The sequence below is a fragment of the Artemia franciscana genome, unplaced genomic scaffold, assembly GCF_032884065.1.
Source record: "Artemia franciscana unplaced genomic scaffold, ASM3288406v1 PGA_scaffold_1179, whole genome shotgun sequence".
Taxonomy (NCBI): Eukaryota; Metazoa; Arthropoda; class Branchiopoda; order Anostraca; family Artemiidae; genus Artemia; species Artemia franciscana.
In genome coordinates this window covers 603,620-623,922 of record NW_027062617.1, presented here as the reverse complement: position 1 = coordinate 623,922, position 20,303 = coordinate 603,620, and the positions used below count along the sequence as shown (strand labels likewise).

General features: G+C 34.7%; 1 protein-coding gene across 27 annotated transcripts in view; it reads right to left on the bottom strand.

Moving 5' to 3' along the window:
* Window positions 1-20,303, bottom strand: part of LOC136041182 (calcium-activated potassium channel slowpoke-like) — a 280,833-nt gene that overhangs the window by 154,396 nt on the left and 106,134 nt on the right. For 23 of the 27 annotated variants that reach the window (XM_065725713.1, XM_065725712.1, XM_065725710.1 and 20 more), the window contains one exon: window positions 12,862-13,014. In XM_065725713.1, coding sequence (XP_065581785.1) covers window positions 12,862-13,014 — 153 coding nt within the window. Of the gene's footprint in view, window positions 1-12,861; window positions 13,015-19,248; window positions 19,355-20,303 lie in introns of all 27 variants that reach the window. The other 4 variants (XM_065725714.1, XM_065725711.1, XM_065725720.1 and 1 more) reach the window with 1 other exon arrangement.

The following is a 20,303-nucleotide window of genomic DNA, read 5'->3' as shown; positions in this document are numbered from 1 at the left end:
AAAAAAGCAGAAAACGACAAAATTCTTATTTGAATGGTAGCTTAAAAATGCGGATTTTTAAAATATAAATATGAACAACCAACTGAATAGCTATTATCGAATTTAATAGAATGAATTTTTATATAATAATATATTAGATATAAAAAATACAAACTATATAGGAAACACCAATGAGAACCTATGCAATAAATGTTTAATGTTGTTGCTCACTTTCATTTAAAAAAAATCATGTTTTGTATTTGTTAAATTATTCAAAAGACTGAAAGACTGAAAACTGAAAGACAAAATCTGAAAAATTGCTTTATTTTGATTATTTTGGTTATTCTGTTTTCTTATTGTAAGGGATATTTCTATTGCTGGTTGATATGAACAACAAAAAAAAGCAGACAAAGACAAAATTCCTACTTGAATGGTAGCTTAAAATGAGAAGTTTTTAAATATAAATATTAACAACCAACTGAAGAGCTATTATCGAATTTAATAGAATGAAATTTTTATATAATAATATATTAGATAAAAAAAAAATCCAAACTATACAGGAAACATCAATAAGAACTTATACAGCAAAAGTTTAATGTTGCTCCTCACTTTTAATTAAAAAAAATGTTTTATAATTGTTTAATTATTCCAAAGACTACACCCTAAATAAAAAAATGGCTACTTAAAAATCCAGATTGTATTTCTATGTATGTAGCCAAGAGTTTATCAGTCCTTAAAAAGACTCAACGACAGTTCTGGTAGGAGGCAAGTCTTTTTTAGAGGTTAAATAACAGAATACATATGGTACTTTCACGGGTCTTGCTAGCAGAGGAGAAATAGCACAACCTTAGAAGACTCCTTGCCAACCTTTTAAGAGGTAAAGACAGTAAAATCTGATTATATGATCTTATATATAATCTGATTATATGAATTGTTCAAGTGGAAGCCCATACAACCATATAGCCTATACCTTGAAAACTAGGAAAAACAATAATTTTAATTTCTAATAAAAGTCCCTCAAATACAGGTATGCAGTTTTTGGTAGCTGCAACCGCAAAATTAAAAAAGGAAAAAAAACTTGGGTGGGGTCAAAAATACGCAAAAAACGAGCAAAAAAATGCGGAACCAAAAGGCTTAACAGGCTATAGCATTGTTTTGATGAAGTGGAGCTACTGGGAGTCTCAGGTACTTTTTTGCTAATTTGAATCCATTTTTTGGAATCTCCGTGAAGTTTCTTGGAATCTTTACTAACAATTCTTAGCCGCATTTTGCAGCTTAAGCTGCATTTTGCAACTCCCACTGCAACTTTCTTTTGTGTATTTAAGATTTTTCACAGAAAGAATATGCTACTTTTCTTGCAATCTTGGCCCCATTCTGTGTATACTCCATAACATTTTTGGTATTATCTGTGCAAATTTCTGCAATCTATGCCCAGATTATTTTTACAAACTCAGGAAAAAAATTTCGACAAGGGAAAATTTTTGAATGACCTATTTTTGAAATTTTCAACTTTGAGACAGTCATTCTTGACTCCTAATAGTGGAGTCTTGGGTCCTCACATCTCTGCTTGCCTCAGGCGGTTGCAGTGGATCATTTGCGTTCTCTTGGTAAGAGTTGGTAGATAGATAGATAGATAGATTTATTTTCCATATAACAGTACAATAATTACCCAACAATCTACAAATCCGATAAAGGCTCCATGGGCTGCAGGAGGAGAATTAAGAAGCATATTTCATAACATTTAACATTTAAACACTTAACATGTAAAGCGTTTGCTTCATATAAATGGAGGAAAAAGAACAAATAAAGAGAGATCCTTCAATAATCTTTATCAAACTGCAATGAATCACAACATCTATAAATGTTAAAATAAAAAATGGATTGCACTATACGCGTCAATTAAAAAAATAATCGTATGGAAACAAATTTTTTTTTACAAGTCTTTTGAAGGTGCCAAACAAGTGGCATTCTCGAGCCAAATCGGGAAGGGTGTTCCATATCAAATAACACGCAACGAAAGAATTAAAATTGGATCTTATTGTTGGTGTATCAGGAATTTGGATATTTAGAGAACTACGGAGCTGATAGTTTGACCGATCAGATACAAAGAATACGTAAATCTAAGGGACCTGGGAATATCACCATTGACTTACTTGACTTATGTCTCTTTCCGGGTGTGACCCAGCGTACAGAATGATGTCGGCCTCCTCCACCTGGTGCGATCAGCAGCTACCGCTGGTGCATCATGGACATTGATGTTTGCCAACTTCAAGTATTTTAACAGACCATCGATGTTTTGGTCCGCCGCGGTGTCATTTCCTGCTGGCTTTTGTGGTCTTACAAGTCCGGAACAATTTTTGCAGGTAGGTGTGATGGTATTTTAAGGAGATGACCGTACCATCGCAGAGTGCACTCCAAAATTTGGATGGAAAACAGTGTCTGCTGCGTTGTCTGAACTAACTTCTCGTTGCTGACGAAGTCGAGCCATCTCAGGCCTTCTATCATTCTAAGGCTTTTGGTCTGGAACACATCTACGCTCTTGATAGCTGTGATCGTAGCCGGCCAGGTTTCTGTTCCATAGGGAATTGCAGACCCGAACAGGGCGTCGAGAATTAACAGCTTTGTCTTTCGACTAACACTCGGTTTCCACCATAGGTGACGATTTAAAACCCCCATGGCAGCAAATACATTGGCTATTCTGGCTTGTAGATCAGGGAGAAGCGAGTGGTCAGCAGCAATGACAGAGCCCAAGTACGCGAACTGCAGAACCAAGTCAACAGTAGGCGTTTCGTCCATGGCCCCAGGGAGGGTTGGCTATGCTAGAGAATGGATCAACAGCCATAATCCTGGTTTTGTCCCAGTTGACCTGTAGTCCTACTTTCGCAGGTTCTTCTTGTAGGATGTGAAGTGCTTCCAACAGTTGACCCACGGATTCCGCCAGGAGCTGAAGAAAAGCGAAAGATGCAAAGGAAAGAATATAGTTTTTTAGTTTTTCAATATCAAGTAACGTTTTGACTGCCGCACGATTTACATCCTGGATAAGATTTATAGCTTTATTGTAGAAAATGGAAAGTAGTTTCAGAAAAGAAGGGAAAGTAGACATCCATATGACTGGACAATAAGAAACGTAAGAATGAATTAAACTGTGAAATACGATTCTGAGAAATGGTCAACGAAAAATATGTTTGAGTTTCTTAGAATACCGAGGTTTCTTCATACCGTAATTTTAATCGAATCAATATGGTGTTTAAAAGATAAATTTTCACCTAGAAGGATACCTAGGAAACGGACATGGCCATTTTTTTTGTCTGCTAATACAACCTTTGGATATATGAATTTTAGATAGTTGAAGACAAACCAGATATATACGAGAAAAAAACTAAAAAAACAGTTTTAGAAACATTTAAGGCAGGAGAGTTCATCAAACCAAATTGAGACTCTCTCCAAGAGGTCCACTGGCTTTGTACGAACCTCATCCTCTGTTCTTCCAGAACAACCGATGGTACTTGTCTTTTCTATCTTTTGATAGGCTGATTCCTTGAAATTCCTTCTTCTAATACGGTTTGATAGTGGAATTCCAAGGGGATATCCCATATTATTTTCAATTAATATCACTGATCTTTATTAAACTGCTTCCCTCAAAACTTATAATTTTTACTGCATTTTTTTTTATTATTGTAAGTAATTTACTTATCCTAACTGTAATTCTCATGTTGATTTTAGCTTTCAATTCGGTGGGAAAATCAACATTGTTGGAGAATCTTTGTTTTCTGGAATGTATTGTTTGCGTTTGCTGATTACACAGCTCTCAGTAATTTAGCCTAGGGTGAACCACATTGATTAGCTTTTGTCAATCTGTCAAGGAGAATACAAACACCTGGTTCGACGCAAATCGCCTCACACTTATATTAAAAACAATGGTTTCCAATTTTCAAGGATATGAGTTTTCTGTCTTTTGTTTAAAATGGTAAACCATCTAAAGGGCAGCTCAAAACCACTCAACCAAAATCCCCACTTTCTAGGAGGTTTCAAGCTGAGAGTTTGACACTGTAGCTCATTGAATAAGCCTGAAAGGAAGGTTTAGGTATAGGAATGCATGGGTGGGAAATGTCCCCTCGTGAAAACTCCTTGCCCCCCAATCAAAACACTCCAAAGGGAGCGTATGGCTAAATTTTGTCAAAAATTAACTTTTTCCCAACAAGAAGACTGGTTGACCCCTCCCTTGTTTAGGAAATGCCCAAACAACAACCATGGTTGCTCTAATTTATATTAAATTCGGATTTATATGAGTATCAGTAATATGAAATAGCTTGGATATGTTTCTCTTCACAAAATATTTTTGCTTCTTTTTGTTTTCTGATTGAGCCGCATTTAAAATGCTGTGTTATTTCAGATTTCATCTTTTTAACATTTAATTTAGTGTGACTATTTAGAGCTTACTGTTGACTAGCAGGCGAGGAAGGATCTATTTATGTTCATTGAATCTAAAACCTTGGACATTATCGGAATATTAGGGTGCATTAGGTTATATTGTTTTATTGACTCAGAAGTGCGAAGAAGACTCTCTATGGGTCAAGCCAGAGGTTGTCTAAACGTTTTTGCTGCACAACAGCTTTTCTCAAAGAATAGCAGTCGTAGAGTTGAAGCTTTAATTCTTTTAACAATAGAGAGCCCATTATCACACTGGTCAAAGTATTGAAAGCTATTTAGAGAGAGAATTTTGTCAATATAACCGAAAGTGTAGACACAGAGGTTCGACAGCAATAACTCCGCCTAGTAATCTAATTTCTTTTCGATTCTCATTTGGAAAAGTCATTGCTAGATGACAACCATTTTATATATAGGACAATCCGTGACCGTTGTCGTTCATCATGCGCAGCGCAATAGCAATGCCAAAGTAAAGAACGATGTTGGCACAATGTATTACTATTTTGTTGGGGGGGAGTGTTTCAAGAGCGAACCACTTCGTACAGAAGGATTTTTCGTAGAAACTTTAAAAAGGCTCATTCAATTGGAAATTGAAGGGGCTAGTCCCCTTTTTAATAGACGAAAGTAATGGGAGGGGACCCCTCCACGTCAATCATTTCCCGAAAATCCAGTCAAAATTTTGAGAAAACCACTGTGTTCAGTGCAGTTAGAAGGTTCGGAAAAAACGTCTTGGGGGATGACCATCCTCCTACAGCCCCCAAGGCAAGTGCTGTAAGATATGCCCTGGGGGCATGTAAGGTTTTTTATAGACAGTGTGGTCGTATAAGCTTCGGAGGGAGCTTAAAGGATTGTTAATCAGAAGTCCTAGTGTTCTTTTTAAGAGTAACAGTGATTGGAGGGCATATACCAGCCCACACACTCACAGACACGTCATATTGTCCCGAAATGCATCCAGTTGAAATTTTGAGACACACATTTTTATTTAAAATAGTCCATAGATAATATAGCAACGTTTTTGGGATTGAAACAAACCCCCAGAGCGTGGGGACAAGGTTTGTAAGTTATGTTCCAGGGATATTTAGGGTTGTCATGGAAGGGATGGTAGTATAAACTTTAGAAGGGTCCCATTTGGTTGAAAACTGGAAGTTCTAGTTCCCTTGTAAGAGACAAAAGTGATAGAGGGAAACTAGCCTTCCCCCGACTACCCCTCTTTCCACCAAATGCATCTGTTTGAAATCGTGAGATAGCCATTTTTGTTCAAAGAACATATAATAATGCCTCTATGGTTCGCAACACCCCCGAGCCCAGGGGCAAGGGTTGTCACTTATACCATGGGGAAATATAAGGCTTTTATTGAATGGCTGGTCGTATCAACTTTAGCTGGGGCTCATTTGATTTGGAATCGGAAGTTATAGTGCCATTTTTAAGAGTCAAAGGTGATTTGAGAGCAGCCAGCCCCCTCCCCCTCCACTACAATCATTTCCCCAAGCACATCCAATAAAAAAATTTTCAGATATTAATTTTGTTATGCGTAGTTGAAGGGTCCAAAAATTTTGTCTTTAAGGATGATAACCACCCCACAGCCCTCAGGGCAAGGGTTGTAAGTTATTCCCTGGGAGAACATTGGGTTTTATATAAAGGGTGACCTTGTACACGTCAAAGGGGTTTCATTGGAAAAGTAGTAAAAAGTTTTAATGGCCTTTTTAAGAGTCAAAGTGATCAGAGGGTTGCTGCCCCCCCGCCAACGCACACACGTCATGTTCTTCCAAAATGCAGAAAATATAAATTTCAAGATAGCCATTTTATTAAAAATAGTCCAAAGATCATATAACAAGGCATTTGGGGTCTTTAAAACCCACGACTTTGACTCTTGTTACAAGAGTCAAGGTGATCAGAGGGCAGCTACCCCCTGTTCCTCACGTCAAGTTTTCCCGAAATACAGAAACTAGAAATTTTGAGGTAGCTATTTTATTCAAAATGGTCCAAAGATCATATAACAAGACTTTAGGGTTATTACAAATTGGAAGTTCTTAGTCCCCTTTAGAAGCCAAAAGTGATGGAGGTCAACTAGCCCCCCTAACTACCCCTCTTTTCGAGAAACACGTTTGATTGAAATCGTGAGATTTCCGTTTTAAGAAAAAATATTCCAAAGAACACATAACAATGCCTCTAGGGTTGACACAACCCACAAAAGCCCCCAGATAAGGGCTGTAAGTTATGCCCTGGGGGTATATAAGGTTTTTATGGAATGGGTTGTCGTATTAACTTCAGATGGGGTTCATTTGATTTGTAACTGGAAGTTATAGTGCCTTTTATAAGAGTCAAAAGTGATAGTGATTTGAGAGCAACCACCACCACCCCCCCCTGCCCAAGCCCATCATTTCCCAAAAACAAACATCCAAACAAAGTTTTGAAATATCTATTTTTCAGGATTGTTTAAAGGTTTAATAATTATGCATCTGGGGATGTAAAACCCTCCCCTCCCTCCAAAGCATCAGGGCAAGGGCTGTAAGCTAGGCAATTTATTCATTGTTTACATATAGTATATGTCATTGAGAAAAGGTATGCAAGTTTGACTACCACTCTCCCAAAATATAAAGGACACTAAGGTGAGTCTTTCAAGGAATGTTGAGGGAGTTCTGAACTAAATCAAAACATGTTATGTGGATATTCATTGTCAAAAGGGCGCAACTCAGGAATGACTGAGTAAATTAATTTGGAACTTTCAGGAAATGATATGGGAGATGATCAATTGACGAAAAAGGCAATATTTGCACGCTACTACTACTACAACTACCACTGCTTCTACTGCTACCACAACTACTGCTACTACTACTACTGCTATCACTAAGCTATTACTTCTGTTACGGGTGCTACTAAGGCTGAGGATATTGAAATAAACATCTGTGGAAACGAGGGGAAACGTTGAACTGATTCAAAGCAGATTATGTGTATACATATTGCTGATACGGGCGTGGCAGCAATATTTTTAGAACAGATTATCGTATCAAGAGGAAACTTCAGGGATATCATGAGTGGGGATATTCAGTTAGACCAAAAGGCAAAACGCACATGCTACTACTGCTATTAATACTGCTGGTACTACTTTTACTACTGCTAATAATAATACACTATTACTGCTACTACTGTTCCTACTACTACCACTACTGCTATGATACTAGTAAAATTAAGGCTACTCGTATGAAGGTGAAAATTTAACAGAATATTGAGGGGGATTTGAACCAAATCTAAGCACACTATGTGCATGCAGATTGTCAAAAGGGCGTATCTCAAGAATAAATTTGAGCATTAAGTTGGAACTTTAAGAGAATACTTTTTCTCTGCACAAGTTTGACTCTTCCTCTCAATTCTACTTTATTAAACAGTAAAAAACTTTAGCGTAAAGAGCGGGGCATTGAGAAGGGAACTGCCCCTTTCATAGACGAAGTACTTTCTGTTCGTTTTAAGTTTTAATATCACTCCTTACTTTCAGTTAAAAAAACTAGTTTTTTTTTATTTAATTTCTTAACATTTTTGTATTAATGCATGTTTGATTTTGGTTCCGCACATTAATTATTAAAATGAAATTTGCATATTAATCCTTTTTTTGGCTAAATGGCTTTCTCTAGGTTTTGAACAGACAATTTAGAGAAATAAGGGGTGGGGAAGGGGTCATGTTTATTTTTTCATTGTTCTTTTTTTATAGTAATGCTAGAAAATCCTGCGCCCTTTTCATTGAATTTCTCTTACCCCATGACATATTCCTCCAAGGAAAGATACTCCCACATAGCCTCCTCCCCTCACCCCCCCCCCCTCCCAAACAAAACGAAAACCTGAAAACGTCTGTACACTTCTCAATAACCATTACAGTATGTAAACTCTGGTCAAAGTTTGTAACTTGTAGCCCCTCCCCCGAGGACTGTGGGGGAGTAATTCATCCCCAAAGACATAGTTATTAAGGTTTTCGACTACGTTGAACAAAATGGCTATCTCAAAATTTTGATCCGTTGACTTTGGGAATAATGCGCGTGCGAGGGGGCCTAGGTAACCTCCAATTTTTTGGTCACTTAAAAGAGCACTACAACTTTTCATTTCCGTGAAAATGATCCCTCTTGTGACATTCTAGGTCGATACGATGACCCCTGAAAAAAAAAATAAATAAGCACGCACCCGTGATCTGTCTTCTGGCTAAAAATATGAAATTCCACATTTTTGTCTAAACATTCTTATTCAATCTTACCATCTTAATCACTTAATCGCATTCAGCGTATCAGAGAACCTTATTGTAGAAGTTTCAAGCTCCTATCTATAAAAATGTGGAATTTCGCATTTTTTGCCAGAAGACAGATCACGGATGCGTGTTTATTTTTTTATTTTTTATTTTTTTTCCCAGGGGTGATCGTATCGACTGAGTGGTCCTAGAATGTCGCGCGAGGGCTCATTCGGAAATTAAAAGTTCTAGTGCCCTTTTTAAGTGACCAAAAAAATTGGAGAGCACCTAGGCCCCCTCCCACGCTCATTTTTTCCCAAAAGTCACCGGGTCTTTTTCTGAGATAGCCATTTTATTCACCATAGTCGAAAAACCTAATACCTATGTCTTTGGGGACAACTTACTCCCCCGAAGTCCCCGTAGGAGAGGCTACAAGTTACAAACTTTGACCTGTGTTTACATATAGTAATGGTTACTAGGAAGTGTACAGACGTTTTAAGGGTAATCTTTTTGGTTTAGGGGAGAGAGTTGAGGGGGGGGGGGGTGTTACGTGGGAGGATATTTCCATGGATAAACTTCTCTAGAAGTTAAGAATATAGAAGTTCGTTACATAAGTTTATTTGTAAGTTACGTATATTTTTTACCAATAAAAACGTTTGTAAAAAATTAAAAGTTCTAGTTCCTTTTTTAAGTAATCAAAAAATTGGAGGGCAACTATGCCTCCTCCCTCGCTCCTTTTTTCTCAAAATCTTCCGATTAATTGCAATTAATTAATATGCAAATTTCGTATTAATTATTTATGTGCGGAGAGCCAAGATCAAAACATGCATCAATTCAAAAACGTCCAGAAATTAAATAAAAAAATAAGTTTTTTTAAAATGAAAGTAAGGAGCAACATTAAAACTTAAAACGAACAGAAATTACTCCGTATATGAAAGGGGCTTTTCCTCCTCAACACCCCGCTCTTTACGCTAAAGTTTCTTACTGTTCTAAAAATAGAGTTAAGAGAAAGAGTCAAACTTTAGCGTAAAGAGCGGGGCATTGAGGAGGAAAAGCCCCTTTCATATACGGAGTAATCAAACAGATCGTGGTAACGAACTGTAGTAAGGAGCGACCCGGCTCAAGAGTAGCCGAAACTCTAAAAATGGAATTTTGATACCAATAGTTACATCAAAAGAATGGCATTTTAATGCTGATTTTAAATATATAAGTTCCATCAAGATTAGTCTTACCCATCAAAACTTACGAGCCTGAGAAAATTTGCCTCATTTTAGAAAATAGGGGGAAATACCCCCTAAAAGTCTAAAAGTCATGAAAAAATAAATACGTGAAAGTGAGAAGCAGCATTAAAAGTTAAAACTAACAGAAATTATTACGCATATGAGGGGTTTACCTCCTCGTAATACCTCGCCCTTTACGCTAAAGTATTTTTAGTAATTTCAACTATTTATTCTAAGGCCTTTGTGATTCAGGGGTCATTCTTAAGGAATTGGGACAAAATTTATGCTTTAATGTAAAGAGCGAGGTATCGACGAGGGGTGAGCCCCCTCATATGCGCAATAAAAAACGTATGCGCAATTTAGGTCGTAAGTTACTTATATTTTTTACTTACGGAAACGTTCGTAAAAAATTATAAGTTATAGATGCCTTTTTAAGCAATCAAAAAATTGGAGGGCAACTAGGCCTCCTCCCTTTTTTCTCAAAATCTTCCGATTAAAACTATGAAAAAGCCATTTAGCCCCAAAAAATTAATATGCAAATTTCGTTTTAATTATTTATGTGCGGAGAGCCAAGATCAAAACATACATTAATTCAAAAACGTCCAGAAATTAAACAAAAAAAAACAAGTTGTTTTCAATGAAAGTAAGGAGCGACATTAAAACTTAAAACGAACAGAAATTACTCCGTTTATGAAAGGGGCCGTATATGAAAGTTTTTTACTGTTTTGAAATGCAGAGTTAAGAGAAAGAGTCAAACTTTAGTGTAAAGAGCGGGGCGTTGAGGATGAAAAGCCCCTTTCATATACGGAGTAATTTCTGTCGTATTTTCTGTCGTTTTAATGTCGCTCCTTACTTTCATTTAAAAAAACTTGTTTTTTTTGTTTAATATATTTAAAATCAGCATGAAATCTGATTCTTTTGATGTATCTTTTAGTATCAAAATTCTGTTTTTTAGAGTTTTGTTTACTATTGAGCCGGGTCGCTTCTTACTACAGTTCGTTACCACGAACTATTTGATAAAACTTTGTAGAAATAAAAGCTACCTTATTATGATGCTACATCAGCTGAATGATGCCTACCCAAACTGAATGATGACTACCCACAACTACCCAAATCTGCATAACTACAGCTGAAGGTCTTTTTTAATAAGAAGGGCCCAATCAAACAGTTCGCGGTAACGAACTGTAGTAAGGAGCGACCCGGCTCAATAGTAACCAAAACTCTAAAAAATGAAATTTTGATACCAATAGCTGCATCAAAAGAATCGCATTTCAATGCTGATTTTAAATATATAAGTTTAATCAAGTTTAGTCTTAGCCATCAAAAGTTACGAGCCTGAGAAAATTTGCGTTATTTTAGAAAATAGGGATAAACACCCCCTAAAAGTCTTTAACGAAAATTACACCATCAGATTCAGCGTATCAGGGAACCCTACTGTAGAAGTTTCAAGCTCCTATCTAAAAAAATGTGGAATTTTATATTTTTTACCAGAAGGCAGATCGCGGATGTGTGTTTATTTGTTCGCTTGTTTGTTTGTTTTTTTTGTTGTTTTTTTTTTCCCAGGGGTGATCGTATCGACCCAGTTGTCCTAGAATGTTGCAAGAGGGCTCATTCTAAAAGAAATGAAAAGTTCTAGTGCCCTTTTTAAGTGACCAAAACGATTTGAGGGTACCTAGGCCCCTTTCCACGCTAATTATTTTCCCAAAGTCGATGGATCAAAATTCTGAGATAGCCATTTTATTCAGCGTAGTCGAAGAACCTTATATCTATGTCTTTGGTGACGACTTACTCCCCCACAGTCCCCGTGGGAAGGGCTACAAGTTAAAAACTTGACCAGTGCTTACGTATAGTAATGGTCATTGAGAAGTGTATAGACGTTTTAAGGGGAATTTTTTGGTTGGGGGGGACTGAGAAGAGGGGGGATATTTTGGGGGAACTTTCCATCGAGGAATTTGTCATGGGGAAAGAAAATTTCCATGAAGGGAGTGCAGGATTTTCTAGCATTATTTAAAAAAAAACAATGAAAAAACAAATATGAAAAAGTTTTTTTCAACTGGAAGTAAGGATTAAAACTACATTAAAAGCAGCATTAAAAGTTAAAACGATCAGAAATCATTTCGCTTATGAGGGGCTCACCTCCTCCTAATACCTCGCTCTTTACACTAAAGTATTTTTAGTAATTTCAACTGTTTATTCTACGGCTTTTGTGATTCAGGGGTCATTCTTAATGATTTGGGACAAAATTTAAGCTTTAGTGTAAAGAGCGAGGTACTGACGAGGGGGAACCCCCTCATATATGTAATAAAAACATGAGAATACAAAAGTTCGTTACGTAAGCTTATTTATAAGTTACATATATCTTTTGCTAATAAAAACATTCATAAAAAATTAAAAGTTCTAGTTACCTTTTTAAGTAGCCAAAAAATCGGAGGGCAACTAGGCTTCCTCCCCCGCTCCTTTTTTTTCTCAAAATTATTCGATCAGAACTATGAGAAAGCCATTTAGCCACAAAAAAAATATGCAAGCTTCGTTTTAATTATTCTTCTGCGGAGAGCCAAAATGAAAACATGCATTGACTCAAAAACGTTCAGAAATTTAATAAAAAAAAAGTTTTTTTAGCTCAAAGTAAGGAGCGACATTAAAACTTAAAACGAACAGAAATTACTTCGTATATGAAAGGGGCTGCTTCCTCATCAACGCCCCGCTCTTTACGCTAAAGTTTTTTACCGTTTTAGAAAGAAGAGTTGAGAGAAAGAGTCGAACTTTAGCGTAAAGAGCGGGGTGTTGATGAGGAAGCAGCCCCTTTCATATGCGAAATAATTTCTGTTCCTTTTAAGTTTTAATGTCGCTCCTTGATTTCAGCCAAAAAAACTTGTTTTTTTATTTGATTTCTTAAAGAAGACCCGATTTCTTTAAGACATATATGATTGTATATGTTCCCACTTAACCGATGCAACCAATCCGATTCCGTTTTCATTCTCCTTGGTTCTTTAAGCTATAAAACTTTGTAGAAATAAAAGCTACCTTATTATGATACTGCATCAGCTGAATAATCACTCTAATATCATCCGAATAATTTTTTATTGAGATGACACGCATAATATTTGCAGCATCTTCTGCATCTGGATCTTGACAGTACTTATTCGCTAAAACAAGGCACGCGTCCGCTTCATGAACCTAAAGAGGATAAATGAATTCGATTGTAGCAAATAAAATGAGTACCAAAAAATATACACATATTGTTCCTAACAAATAAACGGTTAATTTTATTGTTTCACCATGAGCACCCAAATGGGACGGGGTTTAATTCCGTATTTGGTGACATTTCCCACGGGAAAGTCTTTTTCACTACCTATCTCTCTTACTCTGCAGGAGAATTATTTTCAAATAGGGATATCCCCCCTCCCAAAACACAAACACAAAAAATACGCTAGCACCCAAGTATATTACTCTTCTTTGTTTTTTGTTGTTGTTTTTACCAAATTAAGTTCCTGAAAGAATACTCAAAAATTCTTTCAAAATGTGTTGAAATGCTTTCGAACTAAAAAATTGGGGAAGTAAAAATAATAATGCCGTTAAACTTTATAAAATGTTTCGGCCTAGATTTTCAAGATTGCTTAACACTGCTTCATTTGCTTTTCATATTTACAAAATGAACTAGGATTTATAATTTTCTAAAAAATATTCGAAGTGTTTATTCCTGCCCCTCCTCCTCCTCCCTTAAGCATTAACCTGAAATTTAAATAAAGTGCTTGTTGCCAAGCTCGATGACAATGTACTTGTTATTGCATCAGTGGTATATTTTCCGCATTATTTTCGTCTTCATTACCTAGCCCCCTCCCAGCGACAAAAAAAAAGGTTTCCCTAAAGTACCATGAATCATTTTTTTCATTCTTTGCCACCTCTTTGTAGGTTAGAGGATATATTTAGTTCCTTAGGACTATGAAGCTGGTATCATATGTTCTATTTACGTATCGATATATACGGTTTCACAGGTATGTTCATGTTTCTTTTATATTTGTTTTATTTCGTTTCTTCTTTTTTTCGTCTTTGATTTTTTCTTTAATATTATCTTTTATGTTTGTTCTTTTATATTTATCTTTGTCTTTTTTATTTCGATATACTCACTTTGATTATGTTGATATTTCTATTTTTCCAATGAATTAAAAGAAATGTCTTGCAGTTTTTTCTAGATGGACATTTGTCTTTTTTTTCCTTACCTTACTTTAACTAAAATAATACCGGTATCTTTAGTTAAAGCAAGACTTATCTACAGTATTTTAACGCTACAATAGTTATTTCTAAGAAATTACATTGGCATACGACAATCGTCTCAATGCAGATTTCTCAACAAGCAAAGAAACAAAAAAAAAGAAATTCTCGACAAATTCTAAGAGACTTCATTCTAGTTGATCAACTTTTAACCACGTTATTTTAATTTAACCTTTCTTTCCACCTCTATTTTTTCCTGTATGCAAATTGTTTCTCTATGTGCAAATCTTGTTCAATTTCAGTATATACTCTTTGCCTCTATTCCCTTTTTGAATTAATTGATTTATACATTTTTTTTTTTACACTATAGCAACCTAAGTTTGCTCAATTTCGAGCTTGTGATGGATCGTGATTCTTTTTTCTATAATGTATATTTGCTTTGAGCAAATAGCTTTTGGATGCTATTACAAATAAAAAAGTTTGCAAATCTAACATCTTTTATTCTCTAAGAGGAGCACTAAAATTTTGCAACTTTTAAAAGATTTTTTGAAGGAGTGTGGCAACACTGATGACACTTGTAAGATTCATTTCAGATTTTGGATGATATGCAATCCTAAAAAAAAACAGTACCTCTTTAAATATGAAAAATTTATATTTTGTAGGTCACCGTAAAATTTACATTTTTTTTTCCGTCAAAAAAAAAATACTAGTGGAAAAATTGACGAAAGATAGACCAAAAAGAAAATCAATAATAATTTCTTTCTTGTACAATGCAAAACAATTCATTTATCAAACTGATTCATTTATGAAAAGCTGAAGAAAGTGGTGTCAGGTAAAAAAAATGAACTTAGGAGAACTACCAAGACTGAATCTTTATTTCGAAGATTCATAATAATATATTTAACATATAGATAGCCACATCTGAACTACTAATATTATTAGGGGAATGCTGAGTCGAAATTATTTATATTATTTTAGATAAAACACAGCTAAAACAATCACATCTTTCTTTCTATTCTGCAATAATCAAGTTGCATACCTTAAAGCTAAAAAGAACATTATTTGTGTTCCTGCATTTATTGCGTTATTGTATACCTTCGAAAAATACTTAAGAGGCCGCAATTCACTACGGGGTGGTATTTGGCCCAGGATGTATATTTCGCAGGCATATTTGAAATAAGTCACAAACCTCTATCTACCAGAGAGCTAGAGTTTAGAGGGACACACATACATACACATAAACACAAACACACACATACACGCGTGCGCGCGCACACAGGAAAAACAAGAAAAAACTTGTTGCATTTCAACAGTACCAGAGATTATAGGCAAAAAGGATGGTACTTTGCCCTTCTCAAAAATAAATTAACGGGATTATAGAGCAAAACTAATAAGATCGTTAAGATGATGGGTAATTATTTCCGATGGATGCAGCATGACCTTACATTGCAATAATTACCAACAGTTTTATAATGTGACAATGGTTTTGGAAAAGGCAAAAACGATATAAATTATATAACTGGGAGCATTTAGCCCGCGTTATTATGGATAGATTAAAAGTATGTCTAGTTTATCGAATATCAAAATCTTAGTCACGTTCTTTTGGTAGATCTGTCATTTCTGACCCATTTTTAAGCTTTAATATCCAAAATAAGGCTGCAACTGATTATTGTTAAGGTTTTTTTTATCGTTAGAACAGGGTTATAAAAATGATAGCACTCAGTGATGCTATGTCACACAAATGTGTGGAGGGGTGGAAGGATATTTGAAGTTTAAAGATGCAAAAAAAATTCAGAGTCTACTGGGTAGGGACCTTTTTTAATACCAAAAAATATTTTTTCAAAAGTAAGAGGTTTAACTGCCTTCTCACAAATCGAAGCCCCTGATTGGACTTCAATTGTTGTCAGTGAAGAATTCTTCTTTACAATTGTTTCTATTTGAGACTACTAGAAGCACTGATGACGAGATACCATAATGTTAAGATTATCATTTTTATGCCTTATGAAACAGCTCTTTTTCTTTAGTTACTTTAGGAAAAAAAACTATTCCTTTGTCACTAAACGGGGTAAATGTGAACTACCTTTGAATCATTGGAACGATCCACCTCTGCCTATCGGAAATTCGGAGTAGTCATTTTTTTACCACAAGGAACTTGTGTCTTTATATTCAATGTCTTCTTTTTTTATAATATTAAGATTCTTCGTACGTCAAGCTATGGAAATTGAGCTTGTATCTAATTTAAGAAATCCTATAATGATTTGCGTCTTTGATGTTATTCGAGAACTTTTTTTTGGGTAAAACACCGTAGCATAGGAGTTGAAACAGTAGTATTAAGTATGTATAAAGTACCGCTTGAAAAAGTTGCAGACACTATTTACTGGAAAAATACTACGAGAATGAAAGATTAATTGAAAATGATGTAATGACGTACGTCCCTTCACATCGTTTGAGAATTTTGATAGCTATAAAAATTAAAGGCTTTTGTCACGGACTATCTCTTACGCACGAATTTATCTCAAGGAACGGGAATTTTTTAAATGGATTTTTTTGGGTTGGGGGAAGGGGGGTTATACGTCTTCATTTGGCGCAAATTTCCTTAAAAACACATTTGAAAATATACACGGAATAAAATTCAAAAATACACTTAGATGACTAAAAAACGTAATAATAAAAAAATGCAACAATGATATTTGATCCTACACGCCAATATAAATGATAATAATAATCATATTAAAGGTTTACCAAATGAAAGTATAGAGTAATATTAAAACATTAACAAACAGCAACTATACTACACTTGAGGATAGAATTGCCCTCTCATACATAAGACACTTAAACAAAAACTTGTAATTCTTAAAGCAAAAAATTGCTGATGGTTGCTGATGGAAACCCAGAACTAATAAATTTCTCAAACTTGGAATCATCACTGATGACAGATTCTGTTGATGCATTTACTTTTGTCGAAAACACATTTTGTAGAGTTTAAGTTTCAAATAAGAAGGGTCTTTTACTACTTGCTATTCCTTACCACGAACTATTTTTAACCATTTGAATACTTTTATCCCAAAAATAAACCTTGTTTGAGGTCTAAATTAGAAACGATATAATTAAAAGATACAATGGGTTCTATCTCAGCAAATCTCACAAACTTCTCATAGACAGATTAAACAGAGTGACACAGAGTTAGATAGAATATAAGAGAAAAAACATGGAGAGAAAAAACAGAGGGGGATAAAAGCAGAGAGAAAAAAATTATGGAAATCGAAAATTGTAGTCCATGGCGATATCTATGAACATGGCTACTTTACTACACCGAGCAATAATTTTTTAATGTTATTCTCAAGAAATTTAACTAAAAGGGAGAGACAAACTATATAACTAACATTAACATTAACGAGCATTAACAATAAATTGGGTGAGAGAACAAACTAACTAAATAAACTACTTATCTCTAGGAGAAAAACTAACAGAAAAAGCGAATAAATTGAAAAGATGATGCATAGGCAGAAAAAAATCATATGATCAGGTTCCAGAACCAAACTTTCTGTCTATTTTTGGGCTATATTTATTTGATTGAGGCTTATTCAACTTATTTTTAGGGATATATATTTATTTTTGTGCTATTTATTTGTTTATCTCATTATTTAAACATTACGTTCTTCACATTTTACAACAAGTATATTTCAGATAACAAGATAATTAGGCTGCACTTGCAACCTGGTCAAATGAAAACAATTTTCTTTGCGAGCCCTCATTAATAACTACAATTTTCCAAATAAGGCTTTGCCACCAAGCGTTCAAGTGAGTCGATATCAATCAGAAACTTATGAAAAACAGCTAGACTAACTACGCTGATTGAGTTATACTAGTTTATAATTGAGGAAGATCTCCTACAAGTTTATTAAGGAAGTTCAAAACTTCAAAGGGCTCAATTTAAGTGAAGGTATTTTGCACAGTCCAAAAGAAATGGAACCAATGAAGATTTCTTAATAATTTTCGAACGAATAAATATAAAATAACTTTGCTTTGCAAGCGTATTCATTGAGGAATAAAGCTTAAACTTAGCTATTATTTTGTTGGTAAACAAGTACTGTTAGAGCTATATGTAAACATTTTTGTCTCCTACCACTGCCAAATCATCACAACATTAATCTGCCTGAGTACAATAATCATCACCAAGCTAAGGGTCCGAGTTTAAGTTCTAAGATTACCCATTTTAGGAATTTGACGTTTTCGAATTCTGAAAAAACCTTAAATCCATCCCTAAGGGGGCTTCAACAAGTGTTTTTTTAGTTTAGTGTCCTGGTTTTAGAAAGAATTAGTTTAGTGTCCATCTTTTTCAAAATTAATCTGATATTTGGTATACCAAATACCATGTAAATAGACGATAAAATGGAATAAAGTAAAAGAAATGTCAAGTGACATGTGCACCATCGACAAAAACTCTTTTTTGCCGTCCAATGCATATGTCATGAATGACAAGTCGAGCCTCTAAAGGCCGTTTCACCGTATGCACTAAATGTCTATTCTGCTCTTCACCTCTTTTCCCTTTTCAGCTTTCTTTTCCTTAAAATTTATCAGTTGTGACAAGTAAATATTTCCGGGGAACAAAAATGTGCTTTACATGAACTATATATTACATGCTACTATATATTTTCATGAAACTGTATATTAGCGCAATATTATCATATATACTTAACAACCAACTATGAACTGAATTCCTTCTGTGATTAAGTTAAAATTTCTTAATTGAAGTGTAACTCTGCTAAAGATAGAGGAAGGATTAAGTTAGGGAGACGCAATAATAAGAAATAATAAATACACTAGATATTGTCCTTTTTTCTTGGGCTAATTTTCTAATTCATAATTATATAAGAGCTACGTCGTATATAAAAACTAAACATTTTGATTTCTATAAGCAAAGAATGAGTTTTAAATTTTTATCATTTTTAACTTAATTTTGCTCTTTTTTTATTTTGACTCAATTTTAAGCATATAACCAAAGTTTAATTCTGTAAAACATACAGTCAGATTATGAAAACAAAATAATAATATAGGGTAAGAGAAAATAAAGAAGCATGCCAAGAAAAAAAAGTGCAGAGAAAGAAATTAGGCCACTTCACACAGAAGAATAGACTCCCACATATGTCAGGTAGCGGAGTTACCTAGATTTCACTCATTTAACATAATAGTATCTACCTTAACCCTTTGAAGGTCAATCGGGTTCATGATGCTTCCTTGAAAAAATTCCACCGTCGTGAAATGCCGCTTGAAAAGTCCTTCCAGCTCCAGGTCTGGTGGTTTTCTGTGTGTAAGCAGTTTGAAATTAAAATTTGTAAAACAACATGCCAACTATCTAAAATCGGCTCAGGTGAATGCAGGAAATATTGGAATCAGTGTAACTGATGCATTTATCTAGAAGGATTATTTAAAATGGACGTTCTGCTCAGCCTGATGCCAGCCTTGTGAGCAATTTTGTTCAAAGTTTCCAAAATTTCGGTCATTACTGTTAAAAATAATGTTATTTTATTTTACAGCGTCTGATTTCGACAAGCAGTAAATAGCAGATTTCAATTGTCGGTACCATTACAGTTTTAACAATTGACTTTTTATTTTTCGACAATTTCATTGACATTTATTAAGCGTTTTTGTTTTCCAAATAATAAAGAAGATTGAACAGAAAATCTTAAGTATGGTTAAATGACATCTTTTTGTCAATATTTATTAGTAAAACTATATCCACAGAGATAAAAGGGCAGAACTTTTTATCCCAATAAATTTTGTTTACTAAAATCTTTTGATGCATTTTGTACGTTCAATTAAAGAAATCTAGAGATGATTCATACAGGTGAGTTCAGATTACTCCTGTTAAATTATGCTTAGTTTACCGTATTTTCTGGTTTTGACGACTTCATTGCAAATAAATATTAGTTGGGATCAAATCATAAACTAACATTCAGTATAAGATTATTGTTGTCGTCAAATAAAAAGGAAATAATAAAATAAATACATTAATTCATTCTTTTCAAAAGTTCAAATACAACAACTAAAACAATTTCTGAGTATGAGGGAATCACGAGAATGAGGGAAAATATCCTTGTTGTCACCAATATATCAGTATATCGATATTTTGTATCCCGGGAATGGAATATTTAAATTATCTCAAGCATTTTTAACATTCTATTATTTTTTTTTGCAAATGTAACCTTCAATACGGAGCACATACTGAGTTTTTTTTTATAAGAAAGGCAGCA